Source organism: Ursus arctos, unplaced genomic scaffold, assembly GCF_023065955.2.
Source record: "Ursus arctos isolate Adak ecotype North America unplaced genomic scaffold, UrsArc2.0 scaffold_16, whole genome shotgun sequence".
Taxonomy (NCBI): Eukaryota; Metazoa; Chordata; class Mammalia; order Carnivora; family Ursidae; genus Ursus; species Ursus arctos.
In genome coordinates, this window is record NW_026622830.1 from 40,018,924 (window position 1) to 40,037,211 (window position 18,288).

The 18,288-nt window shown below is 42.7% G+C and overlaps 1 protein-coding gene across 14 annotated transcripts in view; it reads right to left on the minus strand.

Moving 5' to 3' along the window:
• Positions 1-18,288, minus strand: part of KIF16B (kinesin family member 16B) — a 304,938-nt gene that overhangs the window by 101,560 nt on the left and 185,090 nt on the right. For 10 of the 14 annotated variants that reach the window (XM_048222081.2, XM_048222078.2, XM_044385671.3 and 7 more), the window contains 3 exons: positions 17,547-17,699; positions 15,570-15,666; positions 14,804-14,854 (listed from right to left, as the gene is read on the minus strand). In XM_048222081.2, coding sequence (XP_048078038.1) covers positions 14,804-14,854; positions 15,570-15,666; positions 17,547-17,699 — 301 coding nt within the window. Of the gene's footprint in view, positions 1-78; positions 6,522-11,020; positions 13,427-14,803; positions 14,855-15,569; positions 15,667-17,546; positions 17,700-18,288 lie in introns of those variants that run through there. The other 4 variants (XM_057312674.1, XM_057312673.1, XM_057312675.1 and 1 more) reach the window with 2 other exon arrangements.

The window sequence follows — 18,288 nt, forward strand, 5'->3', positions numbered from 1 at the left end:
CTTCTCTTTTCTTCACAGACTATCAGATTGCTGTACATAGAGCTCCAAAAGCTGGAGATTTTATTTAAATTTACTTCATTTTTAACTTCGAGGCATCTTTATAAGCCAGTGTAGTACAGAAAGCTCTTTAAACCACAATTAAAATAAATACCAAGTATTTTCTTTAGGCCTCATTTGATTAGTAATCAAGCTGGCTCTGACAAATATTTATGGGCTGGATGGTGGGAAGCCAGAGGGGTTTGAGAAGGAAGCATTATGAAAAAAATAAATCCTCAAAATGAGTTCTCTTGAGTATAAATGGGTGAAAATCTCTGAACAATCCTTATCATTTGCGCTAACCTGGGGCTTTAGACAATACAAGAAAATAAGTTTTTAAAGCCATAGCAGTAATAAAATAATTATCATAATTATAGTTAGCATTTATTGAATACTTACTATATACCAAGAACTGTGCTAAACAGTTTATATGCATCATTTCATTTAATCCTCATGATTCCCCTTGAGGTATTAACTGTTACTGAACCCTGCTTATCAGACGAGGGTCCCCAGGCCGAGTAGAGATAATATGAAAGAGGCAGGTGGTAGAGCCAGGATTCAAACTCAGGCTAACCTAGTGCCCACCTGTGCACCATGATGCCTGCCAGCCCGCCTCCCTCGGCTGCTATACTGCCATCAGGACGTTTTTAAATAATTTGATCCATCTGAGATAGAGTCAGCCAATGAGCATTTCAACATACACAGAATTTAAGAAGCTGAAAACTCCATGATTCCGCGGTAAAACTCATTTATTTGACAAAAAAGCACTGGGCAAAATGTGGTCCTGGCTCCTGAGCCAGGTGTAACGTGGAAGACCCAACCCAGCCGTGTGTGAGCGAAAGCTCGGCTTTCTGGGTGCAGAGGTTCAGAACCTGTCTCGGATTACTGCTTTCTTCTAGCTGACACGGTAAATATTCTGGCATGCTATGCAGTTACCAAAGCCTTTTAGAGCATCTAATTTTTCCCTGCGTGGCCGGTCACCCAAAACAAGAACCATTAATTTTATCGCATGGCACACCTAGTTAGCTGTCCCCAATGTCAAAAACCACAGTGGAAATTCTTTAAAAAAGAGTTTCTCAATATGGGCGCTGCCAGTATGTTTCCAAATTACTGTAAAGGTGGACATTTCCTGAAACATGGAATATGTTTATCTATTCGAAGGGTGAAAGGAAGAGAAATAATTTAGTGGCTTTATTTATTTTCAAAGAGCACACTTGCTGTTAAGAAATGTCTCTGACCATGGCTGAGCCACGAAGTTCTTGCTCTGCTGCCTAAGCCCTGAAATCTTCTATGCCATGCTAAATAACTATATTTTTAAGTAGGAACACAATTTCTTCTTAAGGTCTGCCACAATCACTTGGGAAATCCACTTGCTGCAGTGTGTATGAGTTTGGAGCTTGAAGTTGGCAGCTATGGGAGAACCCCCTCAACAGAGGGGAATGCTGCTCTCGGGAGCTGAAGCACCAAGTAACTGATGAAACTAGTTGAGAAATGAAGACCCACACACTCGACCGTAGGAGGAACCTCCCTCTCCCTACCAGTTAGACCCAAAGGCCAATACCACAGCTCATTTGATGAGAAGCTCTCTCTAGCTGAAGAGGCTAGAATGAAGAAAAGGAAGAAGGAAGAAAGGGAATCAAAATCACTAGGAACAGTGTATTATCAAGTGTATTATGGGTTCTTAAAAAGCTGTGGATAATAGCATCAAGCACAAACACTCGGTACTGAAACTCTACCATTATGCGCATCCCTAAAGCAATCACTTGGGATCCCATGGGTATTCACTTCGAAGACTCAGAGAGCAGAAAGAGAAGACCCAGAATCAAATCCTAGCATCAGGATTTGGTCTCAGCCTAACAGTCACCCACCCACCCTCTCTGCACCTCAGTCTCATGTCTATAGAAATGCACATAGCATTTAGCAAATCCCATCTATAGAGCAGGAAGCCAACTGTGAACATGACTGTGTCCTGCCCTGTGGAACCTCTGGTTAGAGACAGACTGACAAGTAAAAACTGGTAATTTCAGCAGGATTAGAAAACTGTAATGGGGGCTTATAGCATCATTACTTACAAGAGCCAGGCTATGGAAGCAGGCCAAGTGTCCAATGATTGATGAACGGGTAAAGAAGATGTGATATATGTATGCAATGGAATATTACTCAGCCATAAAAAGAACAAAATCTTGCCATTTGCATGCAACAACATGGACAGAGCTAGAGAGTATTATGCTAAGTGAAATAAGTCAGTTGGAGAAAGACAAATACCTTATAATTTCACTCCTATGTGGAGTTTAAAAAACAAAACAAATAAGCAAAGGGAAAAAATGAGAGAGGCAGACAGACAAAGCAAAAAACAGATTCCTAATTACAGAGAACAATCTAATGGTTCCCAGAGGGGAGGTGGGTAGGGGGATGGGTGAACTAGGTGATGGGTACTGAGGAACGCACTTGTCATGATGAGCACGGGGTGATGTACGGAACTGCTGAATTACTACGTTGTACGCCTGAGATGAATATAATGCTGGATGTTAACTAACTGGAATTAAAATGAAAATTTAAATAAAAAAAGAACATTGTGATGGGGGCACTAAGCAAAACTATGAATATACACATGGCTATCTAAATGTCATGACTTTTACTGAGGAAGAGCTGCGGGCAAAACCATCCAGGTATACTATTAACGAAGCAATGCAGACTTAATTTTAACTTTCTAAGTGCCTTTTCTTACAGGCACCCTTCGGATATACAATCAAACATTGGTATCTTTTTTTTTTTTTAAGATTTTATTTATTTATTTGACAGAGAGAGAGAGAGAGACAGCACAAGCAGGGCGAGCAGCAGAGGGAAAGGGAGAGGCAGGCTCCCGGCTGAGCAGGGAGCCCGATGCAGGGCTCGATCCTAGGACCCTGAGATCATGACCCAAGCCAAAGGCAGATGCCTAACTGCCGAGCCATCCAGGCGCCCCAAACATCGGTATCTTTTACTGAGCACCCACCATCTGCCATGCACAAGGCTAGGTCCTGGGAATACAAAATAAAATAACTTCTACAAAGTCTCTGTAATTTCTAAGACCTTTAGTTTTTCTCAACTGCATCAAATTTTGAACAAAGATTTGCTTTTTCCACTCCAGATGGATTACATTCTAAAGTTAGCCAACTTAGCTTTCTCTTTTTATAAGTCAACATTCAAAGTGGGATAAGACTGAAACTGATGGTCTGGTGACTATATAGAGATTTTAAGACTGGAAAGTTCTCTATTTCTAAGAATTTTATAATTGTGAAATCAATCCTTAATGAAAGGAAAGTTCTGAAGCTTGGGCTCACGGATCCTTTAAAAAAAAGAAAACAAACAAACCCCGCCTTTGATAATTTACAAATCTGGGTAAATGGGTACATGAATGAAATAGGGACCATTTATCTGGAAGGAACTGGATCTTGTAATGTTTATGTTGCTTACCTAAATCTTATAATGTTTGTGTCATTCACATAAATGTTATGTCACTCACCTAAATCAGGTTGTGATCCCAGCATCCTGGGATTGAGCCTGTGTGCGGTTTCCTGCTCAGCAGGAAGCCTGCTTCTCCCTCTGCCTCTCTCCTCGCTCATGCTCTCTCTTACTCTCCTCTCAATAATAAAATTAAAAAAAAAGAGAGAGAGAGAGAGAGAGAGAGCCACTACCCCAGTCACAGGATCAGACAGTGAAGTTTAACTGCATCCTGTGCTGAGAATTTGGATACTGCTGTCCCCATGATTTCACAGCCTGCTGGGGGCTAGAAATACTGTCAGAGTCCTCCCTACTGCCCATAGGCTCAGTTTACTTCAGTCTCAAAGATTTCAGAGTAACTAAATATTAATGAGTGTAGAGAAATGTACAACTGCAGAAAGATTAACTGAAAAATAAGCTAGAGATCTGAAGACATCTGAGCTTTATCTATGGACAGATGAACAGAGAGACAAATCAAAAGATGATGTGTTTCCATCAAACCATTAATGCAATGTAATTTTTAGAAACTACTTTTTGAAGTCAACTTCATGAGAAATGTAGAATTCACAGGACACAGTGTGAAAGGTTCCTGACATTCTCCTAAACTATGTTTATGTTGCAGAGGAAGGAGAACTAACATAAATGTCTCCTAAACTTATTTTTCATTTGAAAGTAGTTATATTTTGAATATCTTGAGTTTTATGCTAGACAAGTAAATGTGTGCTGTATCATATTATATTCTATTATTTAAGGGGGCTTTTAAATTTCTGTGGAACTATTTATTTTGGAATCAGTCACAGTTTCTCTACATGTGTCAAAGAAGATGCTTAGACTTGGAAGGGAAGTTGGTCATACATCATATGAGGAGGTAAAGAAATATAAAAGGCCAGATGCACGTCTTACAGCAGATCTGGATAAATATGCAGGACATTTCAAGGAACTTTAAATGCCTTGTGGAGTGGTTCTATTTAGAAACGAAAGGTCAAGCAAAAGTACATAATGAGTAACTTGGGTTATATTTCTCTAAATAAGAAATATCATCTTTTAAAATAAGATACAAAAAAATATTTTTCTGGTAGCTTTTAATGAAATAATGTCTTGTGTCAACAAATAGGCTATTTTTCCATTTTGGGGAAACACTATAGTCAGGTCCTTAGCCAAAAAAAGCAGGCAGGACACAGGCTACATTTTAAATATTCAGATCAGAATCTTCTCTTCCTACTCGGGCTGTCTCCTTCAAAAGGGACAAATTAAGGAAATTAATAGGAAGTGGCATTAACATCCACTCGGATCAATGTCGGCACCGCACAGGGCACAGAATGGACCAATTCTACAGGGAGTCATCAACATCTCCCCTAAATACTCTAATTATGTACCAGATGGTGGAATTCAGTGTATGCTCTGACTAGGACAAGGTCAGACCTAAGGACTGCCGTCTGATCTCCTAGAGCCAAATATCCAAGGTTTGTTTCTCCAATACAGGCAACCCTGGGTTTTTATCAGCTTTAACACAATTACCAATTCTCCCTTGTCTGTTCCCAGCCTTGCCCATATTTCGATTCCCCTCCTTTTTTCCACCACACAGGCCATACTGATAGTTCTAATTAGAGCTATTATGTTATCAAGGACCTCCTATGCCCCAGCAGTTTGAAAACGGGGGTCTGGGGCAGACGGTGAGGGTCAGTTACATGTTCAGATATGAGCCATGTTATAAGGAGCAGAGAATAAAGGTACCTCGTGTGAGCAAGTGCAAATTATGAATAAAGTCAAGAGTCAAGACATGTTTATACTCATCTCCAGAAGGTGACACCTGCCTCTGCTGTGAGGGGACCTTGTGCTACTGCCACATCATCTCTGAAAGCTGAGTACATAGAGCTGAAGTGGAGTATGCAAAGAGACGTAGCCACACATGCTACACGCATCCCCTGACCACACCTGTCACAACAGCCTGGCACGAAGAAACCACGCTAACGTGATCTCATTTTAAAGTGAGGGGAGGTAAGAATACTTGCGTGAGGAAACAGAAATAAGGGTTTTCAAATAAAGGAGTATTTTTTTAATTTTGATATAGATCTTAAGGGATAAACTAACCAGAAAATAACAAACTGATGGACATAAATATTCGTGGAATATCTTATTAACCCTTAGTGGCCTTAGGGTAAATACAAAAGGGTTGGCTAACATTTCTAATGCAAGATTCTTACCAGAATACATTTTTTCATCCATATAGATCTGAGAGGATCAACACTGTTTCAAAGTTGGAAAGACTGGGAATCTGATGAATGTTTCAACTTGAAACTATTAAAAATGTTACCATCTTTCCCTAGATCCTGAAAGACTGGTCCCTTTAATGGTCATTATCTCTGGATAACTCACCATTAAATGGATGGGATTTTCAAAAGATTAAAGAATGGGTCTGGTATAACTGAATGAGAGCAGAGCAAAAATTGTTAAGTGGCTCTTACACCAAACATAAATATTAACATTTTAGGACACTCAGGAGGGAAAACCAGGTTTTCTTCTTTCTAGTTCTAAAATGTCACTGATTACCCATGAAAGTATTCCTCATCTTCACTCACTGATTTTTGCAGAGCCCTAATTTTGGTTCAGTCTGTGCTCAATTCTACGGCCCAGGAGAAATTGAAGTTGGAAGGAGAGGGACGATTCTATCAGGTGTCCGTAGAGCATATTATTTAAGCTTCAGTTGAGGAGCAATGTTGAGCATACATGGTTTATCTGCGCCATATTCATGCTAGGACTGTATCCAAGCTTTTCTACTGTAGGAGCTAAAAATGCAAAGAGCAAAAAGGAGACATAGGTTCATACAAGAGAACAATGGAATTCCAAAGAAACTCGCATGGGAATTTTTTTTGGGGGGGAGGAACAACTCATAAAAAAAGAAATAATCTGTAATGTCTAGAAATTCCAATAAAAGAACTCACAAGTCAGAAAAGAATCAACTTCATAATTCTTCTAAATATTCATCCCTAGCGTAGTCATTCCTATGAGAAAAATAAATCAATAGAAAAATTAACCCAGACAATGTCAAGAATAACTGTTAAGCAGGGAGTGACTTTGGCCTTGTGGAAAGAATATATGTTCTGGAGTAAGAAGGTCTGGGTTTGATTCCAATTTTTAATCAAGTGATCCTTTCTGAGTTAAATTCCTGAATACGAAGTGGACAGTGATGACAATTCCTCCATCCCAGGAGGATCACGGTGGGGCTCAGAAGGAGCAGTACATGGGAAAGAACGTGGTACAGTGTAAACCACAATATAAAGGGTGGTTGGGATTGTTATCACTGTAATCCACTGCATCTCCAGCGACCAAAGATTTCAACCAGATATTAAAAGGCAGGAGGAGTGATTTACAATAGATGCTCTTTCCTTCTTACTAACTGAATCATTCAGTTCCACTCCTTATAAGGGAGGCTTTATAAAATTACAAGGGTGCAACCCTAACAAGAGATTGGATGGTGGTGGTTTGGAGACAACGTTGTGTAAGAAACAGCAGAGGAACTAAAGGGTGTTGGAGGTAAAAAAGGAAAATCGGAGGAGGTAGAGAGATAATGGTCTTCTTTGAAGGACGGCTGGGTTATAACACCGACTGTGGAAAAGACACATTCTATTCTGTTACAGAAGAATGTGACGGATGGATGGACCCTGCAGATGGAGATCACAGTAATGAGGATTACAGGAAGAATGCTCTAGCAATGAGAGCAGTCCCCAGTGAAGAACTGCTCTGAGGTAGACTGTGATCAGCATGGAGATGTCAAGAAAAGACTGAACCAGAAAGCCAGCTGAACTAAGTAACTTAAAAGGTCCTATGACCTATGTTCTTCCCAGTACCTGAATACTTCCCTTAGGGAGAAGTCCTATAAGTTTTATCTGAATTTTACTTTAAATAAGAGCCTTAGACATAAAATATCCATGGTGGACTAAATTATTGGTCCCTATTTTTCTATTCCTTACATCAGCTGCATATACCCAGTGTTGCCATGGGTTCTTGGTGGACGGAGTGTTCTTTGCCCTTTGACTTGGGACTCAGTTGCATGACTTGTGTTGACCAATGGGAAGCTGGCAGCCATGATGCATCCACATCTTCTGTGCTTCTGTCATCATTATGGTGGCCAGTGACCCTCCAGCACAGACCTCAAATGAGACATCTTGAGCCAACAAACCCTATCTGAACTGCAGATGATCTAGAGTCGACGGTAAAGCCACCTCAACCTACTTACAAACCATCAGTAAGAAGTGAAAGCTTTTTTTTATGTCACTAAAATTGGGAGGGGGCTGGTCACCTGGCAAGAGCTGACTGATATAATATCTATCACAAAAGATATCTTAAATAATGCAGCTGAACTGTCTAAGAGACATACTGGAGGCTGTGTAACTAAATTAACAAAATAACCTCCTGGAGACTGGTCTAACCAGTAAGACTGCTTGACCTTCAAAGAAGCATTAATAAAAGTGCTCTAATCTATTTATCACTCAAAACTTGAAATCATTTAGGAAAAAGAATGTAAATAAAAATTACCGTAATTACTACTGCTGGGAGGCATTAAGTATTCTCTACAAAGGATGCACTTACAATTTTTTTGAGTAATGAGAAAGGGAAGACAAACGGTTTTGAAATGTTTTTCAACAAAGACTAAATAAATTCACCCTGCCAACCACAAGTCTGTAAAACAGGCAGCTGTGAGCAAAATGGATTTTAATCAAATTCAGATGAAATCACTGTTTCAAAGTACTCAAAGAGGTATTGTGTAGAATGCGTTAACAAGTTCCACAATGTAAATGTTTATGCCCCTACAACAACAATGGAAATGCCACATAACAAAGTATATATGAACCTTTTTTTTTTTTTTTTTTTTTGGGTCTGATGCAGGAACTCATTATAACTGAGAAGATCCCACATGAGGCTGGATATGGAGATGCTCATACCTGCTCCCTACGGAGGGCTCAGAACTCCTAAAGAATGAGCCAGTGGAGACGGAGGGAGGCCACCAGGATTGAAGCCACAGTGCGTAATGGCACAAATACTACTCCACCGGCTTCTGCAGGGACAGCCTAAGGTATGACAACCTTAGTACTTACTTCATGGATGGTAAATCAGATTCTCATATCAGGGACCATATTTGATCTCGAAGTAAAACGTATGCTTAGGTGAGAGAAGAGACATGTAAAATTTGAATTGCCGGAGGCTGCTTCTCTTATGTGGTGAGATCTGAATGTAATCCTCACTGTGGCCTGCCTGGATCATAAAGCAGACCGAAGTTATAATGAATAATACGACGTTAATGCAATGCTCATATTTGCTGCATGCTCCATCCGTGAACAATATTAAAGACCGTAACTCATAACCTAATAGAATTATTTTTTTAACCTATGAAGACAAGCAAGTCTAAATTTTTCACTTTGTTAAAATCTTTGTACTGTTTATGTACTGTTTCCCTTCCAACTATAACATCCCTCTGCTGGCATCTTAAATTTCACTCCCTCTGCGCTTCATGATCATTAATTCTGTTCTTCTGTTCAAGGATATTTGAGAAAATACTCAACAGGGCAATTTTTAAGAAAGTATTTGCTGAAAAAAAGCAAAAAAAAAAAAATTGAAATTAGGTGAAAATTATTGATAAGATATTCGAAGACTATTATGGTTCATTTGAGAAATTTCTTCCACAATAGAAGATCCTTCAGCCAAGAATGTGACAAGCTAACTAATTTTAACGATGTTCTCATAGAGACTCAAAACCCTTCATGTATAAGGCAAAAGGATATGCGTGTGTGTGTGTGTGAGTGTGTGTGTGTGTGTGTGTGTGTGTGTGTGTACTGGGGGGGGTGGAAGTGACAAAAACAGGCTCCATCTAAAAACATCTGAATTCTATTGCTTCAAAAAGACAAAAAGCCTCCACTTGGTTACTGCAGACAAGGCGGCAGCCACCAGTGTGTGTACCCTAATGTGCTCTCCAGTTTCCTGAACTTTCCTGCTCGCTGCCCCAGACCTGGGTAGAGGAAAATTAATGATGAGACAAAGAACACATTAAGTAGCTTGTTAACTCTCATGGGGAAAGAGGGAAGGTCTGTACTTCCTGGCCAAAGGGAGATGGTGAGCTTCAGGATGGGCTAAGCTTTGACACTGCCCCTCTCGTCGATGAGAAGAAATAAAGAGGGGGGCTACAACATTTCTGCTGCACATTATCCAAAGGTCTGCCCAGAAGAAAGAATGACCCCTCCATGCCAGGGTCAAAATAAACAGCTTCATGGAATCGCTTTGTTCAACTGCCTGTGACATTCGCCAAGTAGCTACCATGAGCTTGGCATGATCCTGGCTAGAAGTGGGAGAGGGAGGGGGCGCCTGGGTGGCAAAGTGGTTAAGCATCTGCCTTCGGCTCAGGGCGTGATCCCGGCGTTATGGGATCGAGCCCCACATCAGGCTCCTCTGCTATGAGCCTGCTTCTTCCTCTCCCACTCCCCCTGCTTGTGTTCCCTCTCTCGCTGGCTGTCTCTATCTCTGTCAAATAAATAAATAAAATCTTTAAAAAAAAAAAAAAAGTGGGAGAGGGAGGACTGAGCAGCGAGGAATACACCTCCCTCCTTCTAAGACTCTGGAGTTTAGTAGAACATACATACCCACGAAACAGGAGAACACTGGTTGAGCAACCCAGGATCCGATGTAATAACTAATAAATGTACGACACGTAACCTGATTCCTCATAGGAATGTTGAACAGAGGTGGATAAAAAAGAAAGGGTCACTCAGAGGAGCGAAAGATTCTGTAGGGCCCAGTTTCAAGCCTCTCACAGAGAGGAGGGCAGCTGAGTACCAGCTAGTACTTTGTGAGGAGAGACGCACCTGAGGCCGCTATGGGCGTGACGCATCTCTGAAGGGAGGCCAGCAGAACACCTCAGTCAGAGGTTGTGAGTGATGACGGATTGGACGGGAGGCAGGGAGGGAGACCAGCCAGGGGAAGGTGCTGAAGGCCGTCTGAGGTGACCCTACAGCTGATAAGATCGCTTGAAGGAGCTGTTAGAAAAAGACTTGAAGACGAAGAGCCTTTCTAGGACAGAAATAACAGAAACTCAGAGAAAGAACTGGCATGTGGGGGGCATGTGGCATAGGGGGAAGGGTAGTCAAAACTAAACCAACAAGCAAGGAGCTGAAATAACATAGATTGGAAAGCAACAGTCAAAAAGTCTGAGAGGAGGAAGGAAAAGGCAATTAACTGAGGAAGAAGCCACCGCAGGGCATGTGATGCTGTCTCCATTCCATGTATAAGAGTGAGGGGAGGGCGTTTTAAAGCCCTCGGTCCTTCCAGGAAGCTTGATGCATTACTAATGTGCTCTGCTACAGAGCTGTCCTAATCACGGCAAAAACGGACGATGTCAGTGAAGGTCACTGCCAACCGGGCACTTTTTCAAGCAGCACAAATTAGCCTGCCGGAATCCAGCAGACACAGACAGATTCCAAGCCACCATACTACAAGTCGACATGAAGCCAAAAACAATCAGAAATGCTTTAATCACCTCACAAATAATGAGGCAGACCCAAATTTACAAGGCTGAGGTTCAAGAAAATGACGCAGGGTGGTGATAAAGATATTTTATCAGGGTTCTGCTATCCCTTATTTTTCTTTTATCATAGATATTTAGAATATTTACATTTTCAATTTTAGAGGTCTGCATTTTTCCAATTTTGAATCAATTAGCTACACAGAGATACTCTTAGTCCTTGACTCTTCTCATATTTTTCGTTTTGTTAAAAATCTCAAAAAAACATGCAGGATATTTTTACAAGTTCCCTCCCTCGAGCCTTGTCAAGTGTGAGATGAGCCACAGAGCCTCATCCTGAGAGCTGAGGGTCAGTTTCCAGACCTCGGGTGCCGGGTTCTGACCGCCCTGAAGACCCAGCATGCCAGCCAACAACTGGACGTTCCGGGCTTCTTCGAAGGGTTTGGCTGGGCTACTTCTTGAATCTACTGGGAGTTGGAGTTTATCGAGGAAGACAAGTTCGATGGTTGACAACGTTTTCTTCTCTGAAATAACACCACACCTGAATTCGCTCAAAGCACGGCATCTGATCACATCAAATTGTGCTCCTGGGGGAGGTGTGTTTAGAGACTGGGTGTGGGGGTAGAACACTCGATCTTCCCTCAGAAGGGCAATGTGGGTGTTCAGAAGGACCAACGACTGGCACTCGTCTTGGCCGGGGTCACCCTCGACTCTGACAGTCGTGTAGAGCAGTATCTGAACCTCTGCCAGAGAGGGGATGTCGACTTTCATGTTTCCATGAAGAAAGTAAATCATGTCAACCAAGGTATTCTGGAATCTGGATGACAACCGAACTCCGTTTGACAAAACTAAATTGGGGATTTCTGCTTTCCAATCCAGAGAAAGCTGAACCAGGTCTTGTTGGAACAAAGGATGGTGAGTGCAGGCAGCGACCTCAGACTCAGGCATCAGGACACTCAGGAGGTCGCGGCATATCTGCTGACAGAGGGCTTTGTTGTAACTAAATATGGTGAGCAGGAGACTCTCTGCAGAGCCCAGGAATCTAATGCTTTGTCCCCCGAAGCCAATCTGAATCTCCTCTAGTCCAGAGAGAGGCAGAGCATGAAAAACGGCCACTGAGCCTGATGGGTTATCTGGCAGAACCAAAGCACATAGCATGGAATGAAGCAGGAGCAAACATGCAGGCTGAGGGTCAGGTTCCGCGCAGTTGGCAACAGCAAGCCAGTAAACACCCCGGACTTCCCTCACGTCGCCCAAAAGTTCTGGTAGGGAACAAGACACGTGCTCAAGAAAGTCTTCTAAAGGATGCTCTTGAAGTTTCAGCATCCGGGCTGGGAACCGCACAAGGGTCTGCTTAAATGCACAGCTCCTTCCAGCATCTTCATATTCTAGGCGGCAGACTGAGCTTGGGGAGGAGCCTGGGGATCCCACAGCCACAGAGGCAGCAGGAAGGCCTGGTGCTTTGAAAGGCGTCGTGCTCTCTGCTGGCTTAGCGGCCCGTGCCTCCTCACTGTGGCTGCTGCCGACCGGAGCCTCACCGGGGAAAGACGCCCCCTGTGACTTCAGGCATGCACCCGGGGGGAAGTGTTTCAGAAATGGCCGTCTTCTCATCAATGCTGTCACATGGGAGGTGAGCCCACGGGGGTCACACAGGTTCCCCACATGCCTGACGTGGCGGATCACCTCTGTCCCAGACTGTAGCAGGTGACTGCTGGTATCTTTATAAAGGTCTGAGAGCCTGTGGTAAAAATAACCCAACCCACTGGCTCCTTCTGTCCTGCTATTTATCGGGGACTGTGGAGAGCTAACCTTCTTAGCTGCTAATTCTCTCTCAACTTGCTGCTCACCACAAAATGTCGAGGCTGGTGCCCTCTGAGGAACACTGTGGGAGGCACTCCCCTCACTAGAAATGCTTTCAGAGAGGACAAAGCAGAGGAACTTGCTTTGCCTGGTCTGCTTGCCTTCATTATTTATAGACTCTTCTTGGGACCAATCTTGCAGCAAAGTCCAGCTGGACGCGATTCCCAAGCTGTGTTCATCTTTATGAGTCATCAGCTCACTGAGATCTCCTGACCTACACTGAACACGTTTTGTGTCGCCAGGGTTGCTTTCGTTAAGAGAAGCGATTTCAGGTAGATTGAAACATTCTGGTTGGAAACAGCCTGTATGCTCAGGATGATGGCGTCTGCACTCACTGTTCTGCAATGCCTTGTGTACGGAGGGCTGACGACTTCGCTGGTGGGCTCTCTCTTGCGATCCTGAGGACGGAGCCACAGAACCCGAGATGCTCCGTGTCTTGGGATGGCCCTGATGGTTGTTCTGATCCACCTCCCTCCCCTCTTCTCTGCTGCAGGTGTCAGTGATGTCTCTGGGCAGCAGCAGGCCAAGACACCGTTTCTGTTCGAGATGTCAAAAACAGTTGAAATGGGGATGCGGCAGCGCCTTTTGCCAATCTTTTGCACAGGAAGATTCTTGGAGTCATTGGTTTCATTGTATAGATCAATGCAGAGGTTAAATCGAAAGCCGAAGCCATTCATATTGATTGATACATGATTTAAGAACAGATGATCTGATTCACACAGAGAACATCAATTTCCACATTACTTATCTGACAAACTGCTGAGTATCTGAGAGAAATACGTTGCATGGGATTGACCCACAGTATCCATTTCTTGGTCTAATATTTTAATTGCTCCAAAATAAATCCTAAGATCTTTGATCCAAATTTTCCAAAGGTCAGCTTCAGCTGTGAAAATAAGTCCCTGACAATATGTCCAAAATGTAAAAGGAATCAGGGGGTACTTAATGACAATCAGATGACAAGGCCAAAAGAAATGGACAAGCACTTCAACCTCGGTCCTCTTTCTCTTGCCTCTTGGCTCACTTCACCAGTATTCTTAATTATACCTGCCCTGGTTAGACCGCCGCTGCCACAGCTACAAACAGCACTGTGAAAGGCCTGCTGGGCGCCCGCTACAGGACAGGCACAGTGGACACAGAGAAATGAAGGGCAACGTCCTACTCTTCCCAAGGTTATCTGCTAGGGAGACGGATGTCCAGAGGAAGATAATGTCATTACTGGATGACTGGAAGGGAGGTGTGGCAGTGGCCAATATCAGTTAAGCCTCCTGTGGAACACCCACCCTTTCACCTCTTGGTCTCTGTTCTGGAATGTATGGGCACCATCTGTGAGACTTTTACCACCTAGTACTTTTGAGGGTTTTTTTTAGTTTTTTTAGTTTTTTTAATTTAGGAGTGTATGGGAAGGACAAGTCCCTCACTGGAGGAAAATACAAGTAAAACCTTACAAATCGTATGCCCAAATAAACCTTGGTTTGACAATCCACCAGAGAAATAAGCGAATCAACCAAGAGTATGTCCTTTGTACTACTGCCAACTCACAGTCTATAAAATGAGCACGGTTTTTAAAACATCGAGAGGTACTCAGTTTCATTTCCAAACCCCGTATCTGATTCTGATTATATAATTCTGCCTTTTAAATACAGACCAAAGGAAAGGATACTGTTACAAATGAAAAACGGGGCCAGGGGCCTCCACCACAGTCACATGCCATTCAAATAAAGTCCAAGCAGTTTTCAACCTGCAGGATTCCGTTTAATTTTAAGTCCATATAATAGCTTGCCTCCCCTAATAGCCATTAATCTCACTGGGACTTCAAAATTCTAATTATGCAACTAAACATTAAGAAAATTTAATCACACGAGCATGCCATAATTTAAGGCGACCTTATCAATCTGAAAAATCATTACCTACCTCATATTTCAGCTTACGTTGAATGGTGCCATTGTGGAGTTTCTCATTATCCTGATAAGAAAATAAAAAGCCCTCTATATTAAATTATAGCTTGTTCATAGAGGGAAAAGAAACTGATTTGATTAGAAATATTTATGAGAACAAAATTGTAAAGAAGCATACTTGCTCAACAATGACAACCCTTCTACAGAATTTATATTCCCGAGGTAAACACGACTCTATCGATCCATCTACCTGTAAGGGAACCGAAGCATCTAGTCCTACTCTTAAAATTCTAAGAATAATATTAAAAGCAAAATTTACTTAGGCTACTTCTTAGGTTGCAGAATAGGAATGAAATGTTTTTATTTGGATAAAAATCAACATCGGAAATACGTATCTTCTCAAAAGCAAAATCATAGATCTACTCAGGATAATTTATCAAGCAAAATTAAATACTTAAGGAAACTGGTTATATTCTTGGAGAAACGGAAAAACGTTACATGTAGACTCTTTATAAATCAAACAAAGTAAATAAAATGTTTTAGGAGACTTTATATTCACTTAAAAATTTTCCCCAGAAGTACAAAATTTTAAAATAAATAAAGTTTTCTTGAATCAACACTGTTTATAACCTGTTAAACGCCATCCAAGCAATATTGAATTTTTCTAGAATATTTTGCATCTCAATTTTCTCAATAAAGGAGCACATTGTTGCCACCGCCACCACCTTATGGAAAGGTCGTCCTGGAAACGAATGACAGGTGGCTTGGTCCCCCCAGCTCACCTTCACCACGTCTGCAGATACACTGCTATCCTCACCAATCACACGATGTAAGTCCTGAAGTCGTCTTTGGACTTCTTCCTCAATGTAAGCGCTGATCCTGCAGACAACAGAGGTGGGGGCGCTGGTACTTAAAGACTTCTAACCACACAGGGGCATGAGATCCTTTCTTTATGATGCCCTTCAAAACAAGGAACGTTCTCATTCTAAACGCCAAACATAACGACTTGGGACCTGGAATATGTTTCTACGTTCTAAGAGATCTAGTGCCACGCTATCCGGATTTTCCCCAAACAAGAGCATACTTGACAAATAACAGAATCTTGAGGATAAGGGGAGAGTAGGTGATCCCATGCAATCCCTCCTGGATCTCCCTGGTGGAAGCCCTGCAGCAGGGAGGAGGAGAATCCCAGACGCTGGTTTCAGAAGGCTCCAGGGCCTCAGCCCGGACTTTGAGAGCCAGCACTTCACTCACCAAGCCTCGGTTCCCTCACACAGAAAACAGCGACAGTTATTTCTCACATCACAAAGTCATTTAAGAGGACTGAAAGGGGGGAAAAAAAGTGGATACAATCTCTATCAATCTTCACTGTCCCAAAGGAACAATGGCTTGGACTGTTTCTTCTCTGTCTTGTCTCTCCCATTGGTACCTGGCTGGGAGAAACCACATTTTAAAGGCCCCCTCTACCTTCCAAACTCCCTGGCATGGGGCCAGGGTGGAAGCAAGAAACAGCTGACTACTGAGGCAGTTGTCAACTAGACACCTGGTACCCTCGAGAACGTGGGTGAAACTGTAGGAGGTACAAGCATTTACCCAGTGGGACCAGGGAAACCAGAGAATTCCAATTCTAGCTAAAATCCTTCTAGTGGCTCAAGCTGCCCACATGGAAGGCTCACTTAGTCCTAAGCTCTCCCTGCCCTGGTTCTAGAAATACCGATTAGATGGATTAAAGTGCACTGTTTTGCATGTTTATGTCTGAGCACACTGAAGCAGATTCTGCTTTCATCTGTCTAAACACATGCGCAGTCCTAGAAACATTTCTGTACTACTGACCGTGCCTGGATGCTTTCTGAAATGTTAGGTAAAGAGCTTAATATTTTAGGCAAAAGAGCACAGAAGAAAGGAGAGGGTACTAAAATGCGGTAGTTACCTTTCAGCACTGAAAGGAAAATCAAACACAGCTGACCCAGAGCCAAGGGCGCTTACAAATGAATTACTTCTCTGGACCTTCACTTAAATTTTAAACTAGCCCCACTGAACAGGCAGACTTAGATTTAAGGGGATACAGAGGCTCATAGCACTCTGAATACATTTTGATATCCAAATACATATTGCCTAGTGCCCAGGGCTCATGACTGCCTAATCTGAAATGTCCCCGTGACACAGCTGGAGTTGAGGAAAATAATCCATTTTCTTATAGGCGAAGAATGATTAAGTCAATTTATCTGAAAGCTCTAAGCCACAGAGCAATTTACAATGCCGCTCAAGTTGAAAATCATTTTACTGTAGTAGCATCAGATGTACATGCTACTCGGGATCATTCTGAATACTCTGGTACCGTTTCTCTAACAGACTTCAGCTATTTGTAATTAATGATTCCCATAAATGAACTGTCAGCACAAGGTCCTTCTTGGTACGGTTCAATTAGCTCTTCTTCCTCGCTCCTCTCAGCCTGGCCTGGGTTCACTCCTTTCTGCATGAGGTCGTTTCCTGGTCCTTCTAATTCTACCTGCTCACACAACATGGCACCAGCATTCCTTGGATCTGGCCGGCCAGTCCCCAGGTCTTCGGTTTCCTTCAAATGATACCTCTCCCCACGAGGCCGCAACTGATGGAAACAAAGCATACGCACCTCAAGGACACCTATCACCTGCTGCCTTTGATAGATCTCTCCATACGCAAACTGGACTATCCGAGGTACAATGAGTCTTTACATCACATCCCAAATGCGGGTGCGGCATCAGTTTAATGTCCAGTACCTGGCATCCATCACAGGGACCAGATGAGACTTTTCAGCACTGGATGGCAAGCTGGAAGGAGGCGGCTTCCCCTCCAAGGTCCCACGATGCCCTCTTTGAACACCATCAACCTCACAGATCTTCTGCTTCAACTGCTGGATTTCATGCTCTAATCTATAGAGACGGGAGCTACATTAATTCATTTATTAACAGTATTTCCTGAGCATCTTCACTGAGTGGGACATTGTTCTAGAAACATGGGGAATCTAGACAAAGACTCTTTGAAAAGAGCTTTATCTTCTAGTAGAAAAGGTGCCACATCAGACAAGGTATAAGGTAAAAAGGAGCCACAGGAAGGATTCAGAACGAATGTTGTAGGGGTCCCAAAGTTGGAGAGAGCTTAATTATCAAGGGCAAAGATACTCCCACCATGCTCCGAGCCAATCCTCTGAGGTAGACAGGCAGGATTCTGAGCCCCCTACCACTGCTTCAAAGAAATAGCTGGTCTTTGACTATATATCAGGATCCCCCTAAATACATCAGTTTGACAAAAAAGATCAAAGCTTTAAAGAATTTTTTTTAAAACCACCCATCTAGGAGAATCCACAGGGTCAAGGCAGTTCTAAGCTGAGTCTTCAGAGACCAGTGGGAATTCGGACGTTTGGAGATGAGGGTGAAGGGTTCTCCAGATGCAGAAAGCAGTATGAACAAAGGCCTAAGTCATGAAAACTAGGAACCCACTTTGGCTAAGGCAGAGGGTGTG